Raw genomic sequence first — 23,000 nt, 5'->3', positions numbered from 1 at the left:
AGGAAAACAGAGATACAGATATGAAGAACAAACAACAACCAAACTGGGAACCAGGACAGACCAACACTAGGAAATAGACACAGATATTGGAGATCACAAGGAACTGCGAGGTGACTAACTTCGGTTTAGGAATAGACACTGACTGTATGGAAAATACAGTCTTTGTTATTGCAACGAGGCAGGACACTGAGCGATGCATGCTTAAATGGTGCTGGCTGGGGTAATGGGCAATGATGACGTGCAGGTGCGGGACTAATCATAATTCAGGTGAAGGTGATCAGGGTAATTGTGAGAGGGGAGGACCTGGCCTGACTGTGGAAGGTATGATTGTTGAACTGACTTAAAAACTGACAAGTTGACATTAACAAAAGTTTGTGTGATGCGGGAAAACAAACAGACATGGCATTTTAGTCTAAATATACAGCATTACTAAACCTGGAAAAACTACAGATGTGCAATTCTATTGGATAACATCTCGTATAGGAATTCAAGGAAATGAAATAGCTAGCAAATTAGCAATAGACGCTTTAAATCTGAATGGAAAAAATCTGAGATTTCCCTTAGGAAAATATTAAGGAAGAGCACTAGAAAGCCACATTGATAAACACTGGCTAAATTTTTGGAATTCAGGCAAAAAAGGAAAAGATGGCATGTTTTAATGAACTGTAAAAAAATATATAAGGAAGGAAGGAAGAAACTCAAATTATAAATCATTAAATTAATGTCCACTGTAGTTACAGTTACAGTTGAAGTCAGAATTATTAGCCCCTCCGAATAATTAGCCCCCCTGTTTATTTTTTCCCCAATTTCTGTTTAACAGAGAGATTTTTATCAGCACATTTCTAAACATAATAGTTTTAATAACTCATTTCTAATAACTTAAACTTGATTTATTTTATCTTTGCCATGATGACAGTAAATAATATTTGACTAGATATTTTTCAAGACACTTCTATACAGCTTAAAGTGAAATTTAAAGGCTTAACTAGGTTAATTGGGTTAACTAGTCAAGTTAGGGTAATTAGGCAAGTTATTGTATAATGATGATTTGTTCTGTAGGCCAGTGTTTCCCAACCCTGTTCCTGAAGACACACCAACAGTCCACATTTTCAACCTCTCCCTAATCAAACACCCCTGAATCAACTCATCAGAACATTAGAAGAGGCTCCAAAACCTGAAGTTAATGGGTTAGATAAGAGAAACACCGAAAATATGTACTGTTAGTGTGCCTCCAGGAACAGGGTTGGGAAACACTGCTGTAGACTATCGAAAAAAAATTGCTTAAAGGGGCTAATAATTTTGTCCTTAAAATGGTGTTAAAATTTTAAAAACTGCTTTTATTCGAGCCTAAATAGAAAATTAAAAAAACTTTCTCAAGAAGAAAAAAATATTATCAGGCATAATGTGAATATTTCCTTGCTCTGTTAAACATTGTTTGGGAAATATTTTAAAGAGAAAAAAAATTCAAAGGGGGGCTATATATTGCACATCAATAAGACCACTTCAATAGTGAACATGTTAAAAATACTCGTGAATATACTGAATTATCATAGTAAGCATTCCTCTACTTGTAACTCTTTTAGGGGTTGAAATAGCAAAAAACTGTCATGGATTTGAGATTTTTCTTTTTCATTTTGTTTAATTTGTACAAACTACTGCAGCACATGTGTCTATATCATTCATTGTTGGAATGTTTCTATGAATAATTTTCTGAATGAATACAGAACTCTATATGATTTACATTGTCTGCAACTCCTTTTACTTTAGTTAAAGAGGAAATGAGCATCTCCACTTTATTCAGTTTAATCAGAATCAGAATCAGAATCAGAATCAGAATCGGTTTTATTGCCAAGTGTGCTTCACACACACAAGGAATTTGTTTTGGCTACAGAAGCTTCCAGTGTACATAAAGTGACATGTGACAACACAAAATAATCTGAAAAAATAAAATAATAATAATAAAAAAATGATGAACATTAAACAGATGCGGTTAGTGAAGAAACCTGGATGTTGAGTTGTATGTACAGATTGTTATAAATATACAGGTTACAAGGTGCTGTGTACAAGTGCGAATGTAGAAAGTACTGCATTGTATATTGATATAAGGTGCTGTGTACAAGTGCGTATGAGAAAGTATTGCACATATTTATTGCACAGTAGGGGAATATTTAACTGTTCATAAGGTAGACAGCCTGAGGAAAGAAACTTTTCCTGTGTCTGGCTGTTTTTGTGCTCGGTGCTCTGAAGCGCCGACCAGACGGTAACAGTTCAAACAGGTAGTGTGCTGGGTGTGAGGCGTCCAGAGTGATTTTGCGAGCCCTTTTACTCACTCTGGAAGAGTACAGTTCTTGAAGTGTAGGAAGGGTAGTGCCAGTGATTCGTTCAGCAGTCCGGACTATTCGCTGTAGTCTACGGAGGTCAGTTTTGGCAGCTGAGCCGAACCAGACGGTGATTGAAGTGCAGAGGATGGATTGGATGACAGCTGAGTAGAACTGTACGAGCAGCTCCTGTGGCAGGTTGAACTTCCTCAGCTGACGAAGGAAGTACAGTCTCTGCTGGGCTTTCTTCACAATAGAGTCTATATGAGTGTCCCACTTCAGATCCTGAGAGATGGTGGTGCCCAGGAACCTGAATGACTCTACTGCAGCCACAGTGCTGTTCATGATGGTGAGTGGGGGGAGTGCAGGGGGGTTTCTCCTGAAGTCCACTATCATCTCCACTGTTTTGAGCGTGTTCAGCTCCAGGTTGTTGTATCTGCACCATAACGCCAGCCGCTCCACCTCCTGTCTGTATGCAGACTCGTCACCGTTCTGGATGAGGCCGATAACAGTAGTGTCGTCTGCAAACTTAATGAGTTTGATGGAGGGGTCTTTTGCAGTGCAGTCGTTGGTGTACAGGGAGAAGAGCAGTGGAGAAAGAACACATCCCTGGGGGGCACCAGTGCTGATGGTGCGGCTGTCGGATGTGATTTTGCCCATTCTGACTAGCTGCTGTCTATCTGTCAGAAAGCTGGTGATCCATTGACAGACAGAGCTAGGAACAGAGAGCTGGGCCAGTTTGTACTCAAGCAGTGATGGGACGATGGTGTTAAAGGCAGAACTGAAGTCCACAAACAGAATCCTTGCGTAGTTCCCTGGTTTGTCCAGATGTTGTAGGGTATAATGCAGTCCCATGTTGACTGCATCATCCACAGACCGGTTTGCTCTATAGGCGAACTGCAGGGGGTCCAGCAGGGGTCCAGTGATGTCCTTCGGATATGCTAGCACCAGTCTTTCGAATGACTTCATGGCCACAGATGTTAAGGCCACAGGTCTGTAGTCATTGAGTCCTGTGATCTTTGGCTTCTTTGGGATTGGGATGATGGTGGAGCGCTTAAAGCAGGATGGAACTTTGCGCTGTTCCAGTGATCTATTGAAGATATGGGAGAAAATGGGAGCCAGCTGGTCAGCGCAGGTTCTCAGACAGGCTGGTGAGACACCATCTGGCCCTGGTGCTTTCCTTCTCTTCTGTTTACTGAAGATCTGACGCACATTTTCCTCACTGATCTGAAGAGCAGGGGGGGAGAGGAAGATGGCTGGAGGTGTTGATGGCTGTGTAGGGCGATGGTCCGGGCTGTGTTGATGTGGTGTTGATGGCTGTGTAGGGCGATGGTCCGGGCTGTGTTGATGTGGTATTGATGGCCGTGTAGGGCGATGGTCCGGGCTGTGTTGATGTGGTGTTGATGGCTGTGTAGGGAGATGGTCCGGGTGGGTGTGAGGTGTCTGGTCATAGGTGTCAAACCTACAGTAGAACATATTCAGCTCGTTTGCAATATGTTTATTGCTGTCGATACTGGGGGACGGTGTCTTGTAATTAGTGAAATCTTTTAAGCCTCTCCACACTGATGCAGGGTCGTTAGCTGAAAACTGGTTTTGCAGCTTTTTGGCATAGCTTTTCTTAGCCACACCAATCTCCTTTGTCAATGTGTTCCTGGCCCGATTGTACAGGATCCTGTCACCACTCCTGTAAGCATCCTCTTTGGCCTGACGAAGCTGTCTGAGTTTTGGTGTGAACCATGGTTTATCATTGTTAAATGACAAGTAGGTCCTGGTAGGGATGCATAACTCCTCACAGAAACTGATGTATGATGTTACAGTCTCTGTGAGCTCGTCCAGATCTGTGGCTGCAGCTTCAAAAACATCCCAGTCAGTGCATTCAAAACAGGCTTGTAAGACCTGCTCTGTGTCGTTGGTCCATCTCTTGACAGTCCTTAATACTGGCTTAGTAGTTTTAAGTTTTTGCCTGTAAGTTGGTATAAGATGAACCAGGCAGTGATCGGAGAGTCCTAGAGCTGCTCTAATAGCATAAGACAAAGCAGGACATGCACAGCACTTTCACTTGAAAGAGGAATGGTGAGTGTGTCTCTTGTAACTTTTAAGATATTTAAAATTTAACATTATTTAATGTTTTAATAAAAAAATAAATGATCAACATACTTCATTATTGTGAACAGAAACAATATTAGATCATGTATTTGTAAAAACGTATAAGCAAATATTTAAAAGGTTAAGAAATGAAACCATATTGTACAGTGTAAAACAATATATAGAACAACTAAATACATATAAACTTAAAGAAACTTGTTTATTAATTCAGAATTATTACATTTCTTTACAAAACCAACATTCAACATTGTTCTTTGTCTTTTTCTTTGTGTTTAATTGATCTTTATTTTTGGCAGTATTTCTTTTTTATCTGTTGCGGTTGGATGCTCCTGTCTTCAGCTAATGGTAATGTTAAATGTTCAAAATCTATGATGCATTTATGAATAATGCATATTATGAAATATGATCAATCATTTAAATGTGTAATTCACAATTTGTAACAGATTCAAGTTGCTGCTGCTCTTTGCTTTTCAGATTTTGCCAATGCGGCAACGATTCACACTACAACTTTATTTGTCAGTCATGGACAGTCGGCAAGAATCAACTGCAACTCCAGCAGAACAGATGACACAGAACTGATGGCAGTGAATATTCAGTCATTAAATTATACTCTCTGTTCACTTCGCTTTAATGGGAGTTTATGGAAACAACAGAACTGCGGAGATCACGTCAAGTTTAACTGGACTCCAGAGACTGAGGAAATCTCATTTGAGCTCTTAAATCTTCAAATTCAAGATAAAAACACATACACCTGTACTGTGATGAGGACTATACCACCACCACATGTGAATCTGGGAATAACACAAGTCCAAGTTATTGGTAAATAATTACGTTGCCATCTGAAATGTTAATTTCTTGTATAACTGTTTTTGAACGCTTTTACTATTTTCAGTGCGTCCCGTCTTGTCTCTGTCCTGTGAGAAGATGCCTGACGGATCTCCTATGATTCTGTGCTCTGTGAGATTTCATCGTGATTCACTTGAACTGCTGTGGATCAGAGATGGAGAATTCATCAACAACTCGTACTCAAACAAATCATATAGCCATAAATCATACCTTATACTGCCACCACAAATCAACAACACAGTCTACTCCTGCTGGGTAAACCACTCGTCCTTAAACAAACCACTCATCGCTAATTTATCAAGCTCTGCCTGCTATGAAAAAGAGGGTAAGTTTATAAGATTTTATGCATATTTATTTTCTTTTTAAAAACATGTATCGTATGATATAATGCCATTTTAGTATATGGTGGTTCATTATAGGCCTCTGTAATATTTCTGTCTTCTAGGTTGTGATTTAATGGGGACTGTAGCAGTGGCATTTGTCATCTCTGCGGTGTTGACTGTAATTTTGGTCACTATAGTTGTGTAAACATTGGTAAGTCTCAAGTGTGCACTCTGCCCTAATCCGTCTATATTTATTTTCATTCTTAAACTAGCATGCTTTCGTAACAGTCTATTGCTGTTTCTCACTTCTAAGAATGTAAAAACTTTCTTCAGTTCCTCAGAGATCAAAAACTATTTAATTACTTGCCTATATAAAGATATGAGAGTGTCACTGTCCATATTCATACATTACTTGAACAAAAGAGTACCTTGTGAAGTTGTTTGGTAAATTATATACCTTTGTGGTATCAGTATGAACCCCTTAGGCACACGTTTACCTCTAGAATAGGTTACACCCCAGTGACAGCTCTCGTACCTTTATTTCTCAGAGTATACTGTACTGTATTTGTGTAAATGATAATATAAAAAAGTTCATGTATGCTTTGTGATGTTATGATTCTTTTTAAAGTCAATAGGCTGCAAATTGATTAAAATTATGTCACACAAAAAGACAAATGTATATTTTTGTGGGATATCATTGACTGTTGCACTCGTGTCTATAGACTTTTGCTATATACACATGACAGTGGTAAAGTGAATGGTGTTATTAGGTTAAGCACTGTGGTTTTAAAAGAAGGACGCACAACAAACCACCATATTCTGTTAAACAGATCTCATCGGATCTCCTCTTCTTTTGTCATATGCTTCATGATGCTGTTTTATTTGAGGTGTATTCTAAGAAACACAGAGCAAACACAGATTGTTGTTCCCACATGAGAAATGCTGAAATCAAAAGGTTTTGATTTGAAAAATCCAATAGTATCTGAATACAGCTTTGATTATGACTCAGACACAATGCACTCAATGGAGATTGTGACGTCACTGTGAAGGGTAGGGTTAGGGGTGGGGTTAGGTGTGCTCATTAAAAGCATTGCATGCAGCTCAGCTTGCAACTGCACCAGGTCAGCACCCAGACCCCTATCAAAATGTATTTCCGCTCACGTTTGCTGTGACTGCAATGCTTATCAATATTAACTGACTGTTGCATTGGACTTCTGGGTGGGTTTCTAAAAACAAATTACAGCAAATTACAGTATTTACAATAACCTAATTGTAGTAAGAACAAATTAGGACATTACTCAGTGTCTTAACTTCACGCAACGTGACAAGCTTCTAGACAGTGATTTGGCTGTCTGCACCAAACGCAACACGACATGACAGAAAAATTAAAATGGGCCCACCAGCCATTCATTTGAATATAAGCCAATGCATTTCATCAAAATAGTAAGGGTTATAATCTAATTAAGTAATAAAGTAAGTTATCTGTGAAGAACTTACATTGTAAAATGCAGAACAATATTCAGATGAAACTGATGAAGATGCTCAACAAGGCCACAAAAACAGCTGGGAAATCCTGGTCTCCTGGGAAAGATGGACCACGGGTTACCCTCATGGAATGTTTAATTGATACTTTTTTTATTTATATAATTCAGATTTTATTAATAAACAAATTACATCTAAATCAATTGAACCATTTCAGTGACCTGATTAATAATGAAATTTTGCTACTAAAGTAATTCAGTATACATTCTTCAATTGACTCACCACTGTTAGCATATTCTGAGCTGCTGAATTTGATGCTTTTTTGGGTTTGGGTTCCTGAGTAGCTGACGTGACAGGTGATTGTGTCTCCTTCACTCCAGTCAGGTTTGCACAGATGCAGTTCACTATTATTGTAATTTAATGTAGACACATGTGGTAACATTTGACCTCCTCGACTCCAGGTGAAGTCGGCCAGCTCAGAGTCCAGAGAGCAGAGCAGATGAACACAGCTGTCATTAGTGCTGTTCAGTCGCTTCAGGAACAGACCTGGACATTAGATTTATCAAGGTAAGATGATGTACAACAAACAGACAGTTTAGAATCACTTATGAATAGCAAAATCACCTGCAACTTGGAGAATCAGAGATAAGCTTTCGTCCACTGACGGTGGTGGAATTACTCTAGTTGTTTTACAGCTGTAAATACCAGAGTCACCAGGCTGAACATTTTTTATCTCTAATTTAATAATCTCACTGGTTAATGTTAAATTAGATAAGCAGTTTTTTAAAGGAAATACAAGAGAGTTGGACATATCAATGTTCCATGTACACATAGAATGGCCACTGGTTGTATTTATGCTCCAGTCTACTGTAACTTGTTGACTGTCTTTAGGAGGTAAATGGCAGGGCAGATGGACAGTCGCTCCTTCCACTGCTTTAAAAACTTTCTCCGCATCTGTGGATTGATAAATTTCAATGTTATAAACACCAGAATGTTCCATTTAGACAATTCAAAACATACATCACATTTATTTTGTAAAATACATCACAGAAAACCAACCAGACATAAAATCAGTTAATTAAGCCTGTCACTGAGAACTTTGTTTATTATTAGTTATTATTTGTAATGTACTATGAATCATGATAGACATCCCACGAAGCTTCTTTGCTTTAAATAAAAGAGCACAGTAAACATAAATGAAGTATTTTACCTGTATTTGAAAGATGAATTAAAGTCCAAAACAAAAGATAGTCTGTAATCCGTTTCAAAACCATGTTGATGTGCTCAGTGTCTGTGACTCTTCTGCACACGTACGCTCATGTTCCTGTCACTTCCTATCCATGTGACCACCCACAATCTAGATCAGAGATGCCCAAAATAGGGCCCGCAGGTCAAAGTTGGCCCATGGCCCACCATCCCATCTGAGAAGAGAAGTACAACGATGGGGATGGTTAATTAGACTGTCATTTCTAATTTAATGTAGCATTTTGTTTGTTTGTTTGTTTGTTTGTTTGTTTGTTTTGTTGCTAAGCTAACACTAACCCTAACCCTAACTGCAATTAAATCTTTCAATTAAATGTTTTAAGTGAATCAGATTTTTTCTTAAATGTACATACTGATAGAAGACAATCTGAAACATCAGTGAGCAAATGAAAGCAAAAACAGATTCTGCTTGACTAGTGTATTCAGCATTGATTTCACTGTTATACATGTGATTGCTTTGGTTTTATTGTAATAAGTTATCATTGTAAAAAATATACTGCATTATTTATTACGATTTAAAGTAATATTTTCTATTTATTTTTTAATATGAAAAAAAAGCTAGAGATTGTCTAGGGCAACTTTAATGTAATAAAGTTTGGTATATTTACTTTCAGCCCACGGCTCTCAATGACTTTTGCTTTTTGGCCCTACATACAAAAAGTCTGGGCTCCCCTAATTTAAATCATCAGAGAAGATAAACTAAAGAAAAATCCTTCTTTCATTGATCAAAACGTTAAAGATTCATTGACAGAGTACTGTGTTTACAAACATTTCTGTGAATAAAACATTTTTCTGTCAAGTCAACTTTCTGACAGTGCATTTGTTGTTATACGTTTGATAGCAAAGATGAAATGGCTGATAAAAAAAGCAGCCAGTTGAAAAACTATCAAGTCTGCCCAATCATGGTATTGGCCCAATTGAATATTTAAATAGTTGTTGCATTGTAAGACTCCAGAATATCAGATCTTAAGAACTGTTATGGAATTTCATGAGACAAGACCATAAGAATTGATATGCAATACAACAATAGCCTTTCTGATGTGAGAAGAAGATCAGGAAACCAGCTGTTCAACTGTTCTATTCAAATCACTGTTGACAATGCAAACATGGGCTGGAAAAACAGAGCTACACCACACCAGGGGGTAATGCGAGAAAGTTCACCCTTCTTCTTGACCGAAGTTCAGAGCACATTTCACATTAAATGTCCAAGGTTTTAATATGGTGCATCTGATAGCCTTATATTCATGTTTGGTATCATTTTAAATGTCTCTGTGTGATTGGTAAAATTGTCTTAATTTCATTGTAATATTTCACTTGTATATGTTGATTTGGTTTTTGGCTTTGATAAGATTTTTGTCAGATGCTCCCCCTCCTTAGAGATGGTTAACTCCTCAAATTCACCAAGCAAGGGTCTCGGTGACACTTCAATTATCTTTAATTTATGGCTGTTTGTTCTCAGTTGAGTATTTAAAGGAAATGTGGACAAATGTCAGGGGGATCTTGTAGCCAAGACACCTCGTTGCAGCATCTCTGAGACTTATGCTGCAACATACTTCTCTGGTCAGGAATGCATCTCTAACTCTTTGATTTATCTTTGAGTAATGGATGTTGTATTTTTACAATATCATCTCTGAATTGGCTTTCTGATCATTTTATTATGTAATTGGCTTAATACAATTTTACCTGATAAATAAAATGTTAAGTTTTGATTCATTCTGAATTCTTTTTATATCCAGTAGACTAAGTGGAGTCTGCGCTACCTTTATGATGCGACATGATTAGATGGATTTTAAAGACACATTTGACTGTACGGAGCCATTTTGGCTCGACAGCATGGAGATCTTTTAATCATCTAATAGCTGATTTTAGCAAGTTGCATGGGCTTGGCTAAGTTGATTATTCTTTTAGGATGAGTGAGTAGTTTGCAACCAGTCTATTTGAATATTAGTTAATCCTGCATCCTCTGACTAACATCAGAGTGTCGACATACTGTCCGTGAGAAGACATGCAAACCCGGATCGTGAAACTCTGAGCAGCATTTGGTCTCTAATGAACGTATAACTTAAGAGTAAGGAATCGGATATAAATCAAAACTCTAAATTAAGTCATAAATGATGAATGTGATCCGTTCTTACAATTAGAAATACAGTCTAAATTTTACAATCACTTAAAATTGGCGTCAGATTAAATTCTGAGCTAAAAATTTAATATAAATAAATTCTAATAAATAACAAAATTCTTTTCAGAAGCGCTAGAAAAGGCTAACATGCATTTAACCTTCGACCATGCTGTTAGTTTGGTCATTGGGCTATTAGATGGACTTTTCCAGCATGCTTTTTTTGGTTCCACCCAATTTAAAAAATGTAAATTGGTAATTTTACATTGCTAAAGCATTTTTATTGAATTGTTTATTCCCCATTGTCCCAAAAGAAAATGCAAAATAAAATATACAAAATAATGATTCATTAAACAAGGCCACTTTTTTATCTGTTCTTATTAAACAGATGCTATTGTAAAATACTTCAAAATAACAAATAAACTGAATGTGACCATTCTACAAATGGTAAAATGAACTCGGATGGTTAAATTAGTTCATTAATATTATACATCAAATAAATTTAAATATTAAAACCGTCAAAAACACCATCAAAAACAATGAATCCCTTTACCAAGTTGACACAGAGTTTTCCAGAACAGGAACTATCAAAACTAACACAAATCTCAAGAAAAACAGAAAAAAATCTTCAGTGGGAACTTCAAGCATGTGAAGCTGCATCTACTTCAAATATTTACCATGTGAACATGTTTAGAAAGTTGTTGTATTCCCGATTGAGTACATACAATAATCCAAAAGCACATAAAATGCTATGATAAAGTCTCCTAAATTGTCAAGCACCATCTCCTCTTCTGGGACAGCAGACATTCAGCACAGTTGAGAGCTCTCTTAATGTTCATCATGTGCCGCTGCTTACTGGTTCATGGATTCCCATCTCTGCTGTATTTGTGTGCTTTTTCCATAGTCCTGTATGTTAAAAATATGTCAATACTAAGTCTACATATATCAAATACATATACAAATGTCTCCATTCCATTAATATAATTTTCTTCAGCAATTTTGGCTTCACCTTACACTGAAAGAAGAATAAGAGAAACATGTTATAGCAAATTCGTGTTTCTTCCGTCATAAAATAATGTAATGACAATATGTAGTAACTTAGGGGCAATATGTAGTAACTTAGGGGCAACAGTGGCTCAGTGGTTAGCACTGTTGCCTCACAGCAAGAAGGTTTTAGTCCCGGCTGGGTCAGTTGGTGTTTCTGTGTGGAGTTTGCATGTTCTCCCTGTGTGTTCTCTTCCGGGTGCTCTGGTTTCCCCCACAGTCCAAAGATATGCAGTGTGAACTGAATAAACTAAATTGTCAGTGTGTGTGAATGAGTGTGTATGGGTGTTTCCCAGTACTGGGCTGCGGCTGAAAAAGCATTCGCTGTGTAAAACATATGCTGGATAAGTTGGCGGTTTATTCCACTGTGGCGACCCCTGATGAATAAAGAGACTAAGTCGAAGGAAAATGAATGAATGAAGGAATGTAGCAACTTAAAGTACCCAGAGAAAACAGTAGGTTAGATGTCGCTATTACGGGTGTGAATTCAGTTTTTCTGCCAAATATAGCTAGAGTAACGCAAGCTAACGTTCCTGTGTCCAACATTATGTTGGAGGCGGCAGGCTAATGTAATGCCCATGCTGTTTGTTTTTATGTTGTTTGTACTGAGACTTCCACTTGGTTAAACTTAAACATGATTTAATAAATACATAATTCACTACACACCATAACTTTATTAAAGGAAAATCCATCTGAATATGATTTTTCGTCTGATCTCTGCCACCAATCTGCTCTAACCAACGGCTCTCACATGCTTGTGCACACCCATTTTTTTGCTGCAAGGTTTGTTGACCAAACACAAATGTTTCACTTCTGTTTGATGAATTGGCTGAACAATGTTTGGTGAATATATATATTTTTAATTTTAACTTCAGACCATGAGCTAAAATTATTGGCTAATTATTATAATTTGTTGACTCAATATTCAATTGTCAGGTCACACAAAATTATTTGTTTGTGTGTTTAGAGTATTATAAACTTTCTGGTTAGTGCATATGAGATCTGTAAGTAAATTTCTTAATCTACACTGTAAACAAAATCCAACTAATGAAATGTTGGCCTAATGAGTACTTGTTAGTTAGCTGGACTGGTAAAAATAAGTTGTTTGAACAATTATTGGTTCAACTAAGATATGATTGTTGAACTGACTTAAATGTTGTTGAATGTTGACATTAACAGAAGTTGGTCAGGAAGTTTGTGCATGTGTGATGTGTGAAAACAAACAGACATGGCATTTTAGTCAATATATACAGCATTACTCTAGATTAGAAGTCCCAGTTGAATAAACTGATTTAATACAATAAACATTCCTCTACTTGTGACTCTTTTTGGGGTTAAAATAGCAAAAATTTATTGTGGAATTTATTTTTCTTTTTAATTTAGTTTAAATTGTACAACCACTGACTGCAGCACAATCTGTCATCATTGGAATATTTCTATTAATATTTTACTAAATGAATACAGAATTGTTAGTGATTTATATTGTCTGCAACTCCTACATTTTACTTTAGTTAAAGAGGAAATGAGCACCTCGACTTCATTCAGTTTCATAGCATAAGACAAAGCAGGACATGCACAGCGCTTTCACTTGAAAGAGGAATGGTGAGTGTGTCTCTTGTAACTTTTAAGATATTTAAGAACTTAGTACAATACAATAAGTCTTGTTTTTTAACTGTATTTAATGCTTTAATGAAAAATAAATGATCAATATACTTTATTAATGTGAACAGAAACAATATTAGATCATTTATTTGTATAAAAGTGAGCAAATATTCAGAAATATTGTTTATTTTTTAGTTAACTTAATAATGTAGGAAAGGTTAAGAAATGAAACCATTTTTGTATAGTGAAAAACAATATTGAGAACTACAAAATACATATAAACAGAAATATAATTCAACTTGGAAGCTTGTTTATTAATTCTGAATTATTACATTTCTTTACAAAACCAACATTCAACATTGTTCTTTGTCTTTTTCTTTGTGTTTAATTGATCTTTATTTTTGGCAGTATTTATTTTTAATCTGTTGCGGTTGGATGCTCCTGTCTTCAGCTAATGGTAATGTTAAATGTTCAAAATCTATGATGCATTTATGAATAATGCATATTATGAATTATGATCAATCATTTAAATGTGTAATTCACAATTTGTAACAGATTCAAGTTGCTGCTGCTCATTGCTTTTCAGATTTTGCCAATGCGGCAAAGATTCACACTACAACTTTATTTGTCAATCATGGACAGTCGGCAAGAATCAACTGCAACTCCAGCAGAACAGATAACACAGATTTGATGGCAGTAAATATTCAGACATTAAATTATACTCTCTGTTCACTTCGCTTTAATGGGAGTTTATGGAAACAACAGAACTGCAGAGATCACGTCAAGTTTAACTGGATTCCAGAGACTGAGGAAATCTCATTTGAGCTCTTAAATTTTCAGGATAAAAACACATACACCTGTACTGTGATGAGGACTATACCACCACCACATGTGAATCTGGGAATAACACAAGTCCAAGTTATTGGTAAATAATTAAGTTTCCATCAGAAATGTTAATTTCTTGTATAACTGTTTTTGAACACTTTCACTATTTTCAGTGCGTCCGGTCTTGTCTCTGTTCTGTGAGAAGATGCCTGACGGATCTCCTATGATTCTGTGCTCTGTGGGATTTCATCGTGATTCACTTGAACTGCTGTGGATCAGAGATGGAGAATTCATCAACAACTCGTACTCAAACAAATCATTTAGCCATAAATCATACCTTATACTGCCACCCCAAATCAACAACACAGTCTACTCCTGCTGGGTAAACCACTCGTCCTTAAACAAACCACTCATCGCTAATTTATCAAGCTCTGCCTGCTATGAAAAAGAGGGTAAGTTTATAAGATTTTATGCATATTTATTTTCTTTTTAAAAACATGTATCGTATGATATAATGCCGTTTTAGTATATGGTGGTTCATTATAGGCCTCTGTAATATTTCTGTCTTCTAGGTTGGGATTTAATGGGGACTGTAGCAGTGGCATTTGTCATCTCTGCGGTGTTGACTGTAATTTTGGTCACTATAGTTGTGTAAACACTGGTAAGTCTCAAGTGTGCACTCTGCCCTAATCCGTCTATATTTATTTTCATTCTTAAACTAGCATGCTTTTGTAACAGTCTATTGCTGTTTCTCACTTCTAAGAATGTAAAAACTTTCTTCAGTTCCTCAGAGATCAAAAACTATTTAATTACTTGCCTATATAAAGATATGAGAGTGTCACTGTCCATATTCATACATCACTTGTACAAAAGAGTACCTTGTGAAATTGTTTGGTATAATATATACCTTTGTGGTATCAGTAAGAACCCATTAGGCACACGTTTACCTCTAGAATAGGTTACACCCCAGTGACAGCTCTCGTACCTTTATTTCTCAGAGTATACTGTACTGTATTTGTGTAAATGAGAATATAAAAAAGTTCATATATGCTTTGTGATGTTATGATTCTTTTTAAAGTCAATAGGCTGCAAATTGATTAAAATTATGTCAAACAAAAAGACAAATGTATATTTTTGTGGGATATCATTGACTGTTGCACTCGTGTCTATAGACTTTTGCAATATGCACATGACAGTGGTAAAGTGAATGGTGTTATTAGGTTAAGCACTGTGATTTTAAAAGAAGGACGCACAACAAACCACCATATTCTGTTAAACAGATCTCATCGGATCTCCTCTTGTTTTGTCATATGCTTCATGATGCTGTTTTATTTGAGATGTATTCTAAGAAATACAGAGCAAACACAGATTGTTGTTCCCACATGGGAAATGCTGAAATTAAAAGGTTTTATTTTTGAAAACTCCAATAGTATCTGGATACAGCTTTGATTATGACTCAGACACAATGCATGTGAAGGGTAGGGTTAGGGGTGGGGTTAGGTGTGCTCATTAAAAGCATTGCATGCAGCTCAGCTTGCCACTGCACCAGGTCAGCACCCAGACCCCTATCAAAATGTATTTCCGCTCACGTTTCCTGTGACTGAAATGCTTATCAATATATACTGACTGTTGCATTGGACTTGTTGGTGAGGTTCTAAAACACACAACCAAATTAAAGCACTTACATCATCCTGATTGTAGTAAGAACACATTAGCACATTACACTATGTCTTAGCTACAAGCTACGTGACAAGAATTCATTTAGCTCTTTGCACCAAACACGACATGACATGACAGAAACATTTAAATACAAGCCATTCATTTAAATATCAGCCATTGCGCTCCCAACAAAATGGTAAGGGTTATAATATACCACATATACATACACGTTTAACCTATTTAAATGTACATAAGCCGAGTGACTGGTTTGCACTAAGTCATTGACTTTCATTTTCAAACCCTTTGGTAGTTATTCTGATGCAACGCTCGGCTGCTGCTTTCAGTATGGAAATAAATGTCACCTTAAGAGTACACCAGTGTAAAGGTTGTGGGTTAGCTATAGCCTCAACACACCAAACATACAAAAACAGCACGGCCTGTATTTTATTAATGTAAATAAAGAATTAGCTTCCCATAACTATGAGAAAATGTGCAGCTGAAAACCGTGTGCTGTAGAGGTCAAAAGTAATTTGTTGTAAACCTTTTTTACATGTACTACCATTGCATGACTACTGGTGGTAGCCTTTGATGCCATAACCTACTTCAATTTTACAGCCTCCCCCACTGTGTGGTTGAAATAGTTCAGTTGCCCATTCTGTGCATGAAGATGCATGAAGATCTAAAGACGTGCTGTAGAAAGAAGTCTACAGGACATTTGGCTTAACCATGTTTTAAAGCAATCCTATACATCTGTTGTACCCTTTAACAAAAATGATGTTAAAATTTAATGTTAAATTTGCTAAATATTCAGCTACAGAGTTTTACATATTAAGTTTCACAATTAAAAAGCTATTTAAAAAGTTATGGTCAAATGTTTAAAAAGTTCATTGAAACTCCCTTGCTACTTTTTATGTCTAAATTCATTCACTCATTAATTTACCTTCAGCTTAGTCCCTTTATTCACCAGGGGTTGCCACAGCAGAACGAACCATCCACTTATCCAGCATATGTTTTACACAGTGGATGCCCTTCCAGTTGCAACCTAGTAGTGGGAAACACCCATACACTCTCATTCCCACTTATACACTACGACCAATTTAGTTTATTCAATTCACCTATAGCGCATGTCTATGGACTGTGGGGGAAACCGGAGCACCCGGAGGAAACCCACGTCAAAACGGGGAGAACATGCAAACTCCACACAGAAATGCCAACTGGCCAAGCCAGGACTCGAACCAGCTGCCTTCTTGCTGTGAGGTGACAGTGCTAACCGTTGAGCCACCGTGTCACCTATATGTCTAAATTTGACTTGTATATCTACTAATAAAAACCTAATGTAAGGTTTGTAATATAGAAATATTAATTATGGTTTTATAAATTGTCATCATATTGCTTTGGAGTCACCTAACAGGTGTAAATCATTGCTTAAATCCATTTGAAAACATTGTAATTTTCTCCAAACATTTTTTTATGATTTCGATCTTTAAGCTGACTCCGTTCTGATTGTTCAACTATATAGCCAAGTCTGTTCTGATTTCCATATATATCATTTCAGAAATGCAAGCCTATTTCAGAGTAGGCATGGGCCAGTATAAGATTCTGATGGTATGATAACCTTGGATAAAAATATCAAGGTTTCACAGTATTGTGAATACTGCTTTAAAATATTTCTTTAAAAAAATATAAAAATAAATACAAATTTGTAGGTGCAATAGCCTAGGGGTTAGCACACTGACATATGGTGCAGTAGCACTTTAGGGCGCTCTGAGTTTGAATCCCAGCTTGAGGACATTTCCTGACCCTACCCCTCTTTCTCTCCCACTTTGCTTCCTGTCTGATCACTGTCCTATCTAATAAAGGCAAAAAGGCCAAAAATAAATCTTAAAAAAATAAAACATTTTCCCCATTAAACACAGCATATTTTATTTTGAGAAACATTGATAATATTTTGAAACAGTAAATAAGTCAGGCTAAATAATTCAAATGAGTCACTGACTTCTGCTCTCTTCACTAGTGTCAAAAACACAGATTTCTTTACAATTTAAAACAGCTTCTTTTGGTATCTTTTCTGCTGGAGATACTGTTTTCTACTATTATCCTAAAAAGCTTTAAACAATACATAAAACATATACCGTAGAAATGGTATAGCAGAAAATTATTGTCCCATGCCTATTTTAGAGTGTTTGCATGTCATGGGTAAGCAGGATTAAGCAAATGTGTTTGTTTGATCGGTTAAATCGGCACCAGGCAAAAGTATAATTCAAAAATATAAATATTTGTTAAGGCAATTCAGAGGCAGTTTTTTCTTTTCTTTTGTAAGACTTTTTAAATAAACACCTTTTTACAATGCAGAAAAACTGCAATTAGGATATTTTTAGAAAACACTTACCTGCTCATTCAAATTATATATATAATTTTTTTTATTTATTTTATAATTTTTTTTACTAAAACCACTACTTAATGCTGACAAGGTAATCATTCATTCAAACGATTCATTCCCAACAGTTCATTCAAGAATGAAATAAGTGGCTCACTTGTTTGTTCATAAACACAAATTTATTCAACAACAAAATCCCCCTGATTGCTCAGAGATGACTGCATTTCTGCTGTTTGGAACTATTTTTTTAAAAGATCAAATATAGACATTATTGTGTCTAAAATACAAATAGCTTAATATTACTTTTATATGTTACTGTTTTAGTTCTTTGTTCTAATAATTTAGTGATGTGATGGTGCAAAACACAACATTAAAGACCTTTTATTTTATAGTTGGAAGCCTCTCCACTTTATATAATGAACATGAAACACTCACACTTTAGGCAACTTGTGACTGAATAAAAAGCAAGTGCTGTTCTGTCACAATAGAAATATATAATTTATCTTTAGCTTACACAAAAAAGGTAAAACTACATTAGACTTTGTCTGATAGCCCAGTCTTATTTAGATGGCCTCAATGTAAAAAAATACGACAATTACTGACAACCAAAAGCTTAAAAATAAAATGGGATTTAGGGGAGAGTTTTTTAAAAAATCCAATGAGTAAACAGACCTCAAAGGATAAGGTAACCTGGGCTTTCTTAAACACAAAGAGGCTGATTGCCCTTTGGTTTGTAGCTGTAAAATGACACATTTACCATCAAAATCTAAATAAATGTCTTTCTTTCTGAAATACTTTTCTGGTGAATCCTTATGACTTTCTGAAAACTGCTGTTCTAAGTAGTAAAAAATATTCAGACAGCAGAAGTTGGTCTAAAAATAGCCTCTTTAGAAGGAAGCAATATGTTTGTTTTTTTTAAAGAAACCTGTTAATTGTGTTGGAATTAATCATAGTTTATTATTATAAAACTTATATTATGAGTAATAATTGATTAATTCAATATTTCAGTAAAATGATAAATTTAAAGAGATTATTTTTCAAAAAGCAATTTAGAAAGAAAGAAAGAAATTAGCAGTATGAACAAAAAGTATATCAGATGCAAATTTGGCCGGTCCACTATTTTAAATGGGGTCTGCACTGTTTGTGACCCATGGAAAGATCTGCCCACTGGTATTGAACAAATCATCTTAATTGAATGCATCTGTGTGGCTTTATGTCCCAAGTCACAAACTAAATGAATGTTTGCCACTTATGAATGTGTGTGTCTTTGTGGCCAGTGCAGTCTGTACTTGTGGGTTATGTTAAGCTGCAGTCACACTAGAGTTTGTGTGTGCGAAATTCTGTAGTACGGTGCTGGGAAAAGGGCAGGATTAAACAAGATGAAAAAAAGTGAGTGATTGGTCCATGTTTTAAATTCCTGTCCAGAGAGGTCATGTTTTGATCTTCGATTGGTCTCTCGCAATCATGTGATGCGATTTCGCAGGTCAGAGTTCACTAAGCTTGAACTTTCCAATGCAGCGAACTGCAGAACTTTTTGCACGAGCTTGCGTTTCCGGTCTGACGCATTCTTGTGCGTATGAATGGAAGTCTTTGGGGAGAAAGGTGACCGCAACTTAAGTTTGTAAGAGGTAAGAGATTTATCATTGGAATCTTTCAGCTGATTTTTGTTTTTTATTTTAGTAACTTTGATTACCATTTTTATTATAAAATTTATTGTGCCTGTTTACCGCATGTATTACAGGTGCAGCTTGAAAGCTCTAGCTGCTGTTTCCTGTGGTTCTTGTTTTTGTTGTCCTGTTTCCTTTTGGTTGTTTCTTATTTTCATCCAATGGACTGCTTCATTGGACTCCTCCCTGTAGAGTTTTATGGTGTGGAATATTTGAAACACCTGCTGTTTTGGTTCTTGTACTAAAGAATCAGTGCTGATTTCTGCATCTTTGCGTGATCCTGTCTTTAGTCAATGCGGCAAAAGGTCTCTAATGGCTGAATGTTAATGTATAGAATGGTTAATTTGCTTTGTGTTTCAAGCATTTCTGGCCTATCATTATTATCATTATTATTATTATTATTATTATTATTATTATTATTATTATTATTATTATTATTATTATTATTATTATTATTATCATCATCATCATCATCATCATCATCATCATTATTATTATTATTATTATTATTATTATTATTATTATTATTATTATTATTATTATTATTATTATTATTATATATTTTTTTAATCCCCTTCTCTAGGCAGTTTGGAAGAAATTTGATTTGTATCAAGTATAATTCTGTGTCTGTTTGTTTGCCAGGCTTAACTTGAGGTAGGCTAGCATTGATCTGCTTTATTTATTTATTAACTTGTTTATTTATTTATTTATTTATTAGTACTCAGATATTTTGTTACCTGTGGGTATGTACTGTAACTGGTAAGCAGTTTTGTTTTTGTTTTGTTTCTTGATTACTAGAGATTGTTTTAACCTGTGTTTTTGTTTTGTGTGTAATATTTATTTATTTATTTTATTTTTGGGAAGTCATACCTCTTGTCTTCAATTATTATACGAACCAGTTGGGTCTTTTACTTAATTGTAACCACATTGCTTAATGGCTATTCCTGGATGAAAACCTAGGTGGCATAGTTGAATCTTCTTAAACCTCTTCACATCATATTGTGCCTTTTTTTTTTTTTTGCAGCCTAAAAACAGATTTTATTTTTAGATTGTGTAGTTTTACTAAGAAAAAGCATATATTGTGATAATTCCAAAACTGTTTATGATAATTTAATACTGAATTTTAAAGACTTATCATAAAAAAAATCTTTATATTACTCTTTCTAACAAATGTTAATTTTTCACTAATATAGACTCTCAATATAGTGACAGTTTTGCGCCGTAGTTAAGCATCATTAAGCTACAAACTGACCTGCCTTTTGCAACATCTAAAATGGATCAACAGATAGACAAGTCATCTTACCCTAAGACATAATTTGGAGCCTGCCACCAGGGTGCAATGAAAATGATTATTTATATATATATATATATATATATATATATATATATATATATATATATATATATATATATATATATATATATATATATATATATATATATATATATATATATATACATTTTTCAGGATGTGTGAGCTGAGGCACACTTAAAGACACATCTCTACATATAGGTTTCAGCATTTTTATTTTGTCTATTTCTGCTTTTGGTCACTATGACTGCATTTGGTATATTTTAAGAACAACTTCTAGTTAAAAAGATAATAAAAGCATGTATATTTGTTTCATATGATAAAATGTCCTGACATCTGCATTAAGAAGAAACCCAGCTAAAAGTAATCTAAGACCATGCTTTTTTCACGTCTTTACATCTCTTGAGCATTCAGAGATATATATATATATTTACTTCAGAACCTGTGAATTGTGAATTCAATTAGTTTCTGTTCCTTTTTGTCTTTAGTTTTTGAAAGGGCCCATGTACAATTTTAACAAATGTTTCCATTGTATGCATTTTACTGAATTCAACCAAATTAAAATAACCACTGTTCTCCAAGTCGCTTTTGTGCACCAATCTAAAAGACTGAAACAGATTTTGGGCTTAGACAAAATATTGGTCTTGGCAAATTTTCACTGTAACAAAGTCAGTTATTGTATTTCTTAAAAGACTCCTAACATGCAAAATCAACTTTTGGAAGCTGTTTGGACAGAACTGTGTGGCATATTAGAGTGATATGAACAATTAAGTTTTTTTTTTTTTTATGTTAAAATAGCTTCCAAACATCAACGGTTTTGAGACCCACTGCAATGTACCATAGCAGTCAGGTTTTCTCCACCCCCCAAATTGATTGGCATACGATTATTAAATGGCCAATACTAATTCTACCTCTCATACCTAGGGCCAGACAGACTCTGCGGACATTTTTAATAATTTTTAATAATAATAACTGCTATATAGTAGTCCCACAACATACTTTTACATCTGTCACTCGAATACCCTGTCAGAAAAGTCTAGTGGCTGGGAATTACCTTTTTATAGTGTCTGGTATAATGTTAATGTGGTTTTTGTGTGTTTACATGGATAATTATGCAACCCAGGCTCATTTTGAAAATGTACCTCTATATACATTTTTGGAGAGTGCCAAATACATCCCAGGAGCTACGTTTTTTTTTTTTGTTTTGTTTTTTTGCAGTTTTTGTTTTTGCAAATCCACCAGAGGCCACACAGAGGCCTGTGTACTCTTTTTGAGATCTCAAATTTCTCTTGCGAGCGCCATTCGCGCCAGCGTAAATTAATCAGGGGCCGCTGATGACTGACTGACTGACCGATCGATTGATCCACCCTCCTAAACCCAACCAATAGTATTTTAAAAAGCACCAATTGACTCGCCCACCCCCTTCCCTAAACCCAACCGCAGTGTTTTCAAAAGCAATTCAGAAAAAGAAAAGCCCTTGCCTGATTTTTACCACATTTTCAGATTTGACCACATTCTTACCCTGTTATTAACTTGTTTATTTTACATTTTGGCTTGTGTTTTTAAATGTATAAAGGGCTACGTTTTCAGAATGAGCCTATGTTGTGAATATGGCCACGGTGGAAATTTACAGTACAGTTATGAGCTTATTGCCACATTATATCGTTGCTTTTTGTGATTTCCCAAAAAAAAAATACCAAAAAATAATAATGCAACTTGAACAACTACAGCAGTCTCTGTCGTCAATCTAATAGGAAGTAAGAGATAGCCATGACGTGCATGATGACATGTGCAGGTGTTGTAGTGCTGATCAATTTCTTACTGTGGTATTTTTGACTCTGAACCTGGATCTCTGCTTCATTCATGTCTGTATCACTGACCGCTGTTTATCTGACGGAACGCAGTTGAGGCAGATACGCATGTGGGTGGGGAGAGACAGCTTATTTTCATTTAAAGGCACAGGCAACATCTTCACCAGGGTATAATAAATGATCTGATGAGTGTTTTGAGCTGAAACTTTACAGATGCATTATGAAAACACAGCCTATATTATATCTTGT

At 35.6% G+C, this 23,000-nt stretch overlaps 2 protein-coding genes across 2 annotated transcripts; one reads left to right on the top strand and one right to left on the bottom strand.

Annotated features, from left to right (window-relative positions):
• Positions 1-7,288: 7,288 nt before the first annotated feature.
• si:ch211-222e20.4 (uncharacterized) lies at positions 7,289-8,367 on the bottom strand. Its single transcript, XM_056467524.1, has 4 exons — positions 8,286-8,367; positions 7,700-8,029; positions 7,358-7,621; positions 7,289-7,296 (listed from the first exon to the last, which is right to left on the bottom strand). Exons 1-4 carry the CDS (start codon positions 8,347-8,349, stop codon positions 7,289-7,291), a joined length of 666 nt encoding a protein of 221 aa, XP_056323499.1. The 5' UTR covers positions 8,350-8,367.
• Positions 8,368-13,513: 5,146 nt separating this feature from the next.
• On the top strand, positions 13,514-15,007 carry LOC130236650 (uncharacterized). The gene is made up of 4 exons (XM_056467397.1): positions 13,514-13,557; positions 13,687-14,025; positions 14,099-14,377; positions 14,498-15,007. Exons 1-4 carry the CDS (start codon positions 13,536-13,538, stop codon positions 14,578-14,580), a joined length of 723 nt encoding a protein of 240 aa, XP_056323372.1. The 5' UTR covers positions 13,514-13,535; the 3' UTR covers positions 14,581-15,007.
• The last annotated feature ends 7,993 nt before the right edge of the window (positions 15,008-23,000 follow it).

The sequence above is a fragment of the Danio aesculapii genome, chromosome 10 (assembly GCF_903798145.1).
Source record: "Danio aesculapii chromosome 10, fDanAes4.1, whole genome shotgun sequence".
NCBI lineage: Eukaryota > Metazoa > Chordata > Actinopteri > Cypriniformes > Danionidae > Danio > Danio aesculapii.
This window is presented reverse-complemented; position numbering and strand designations above follow the sequence as displayed.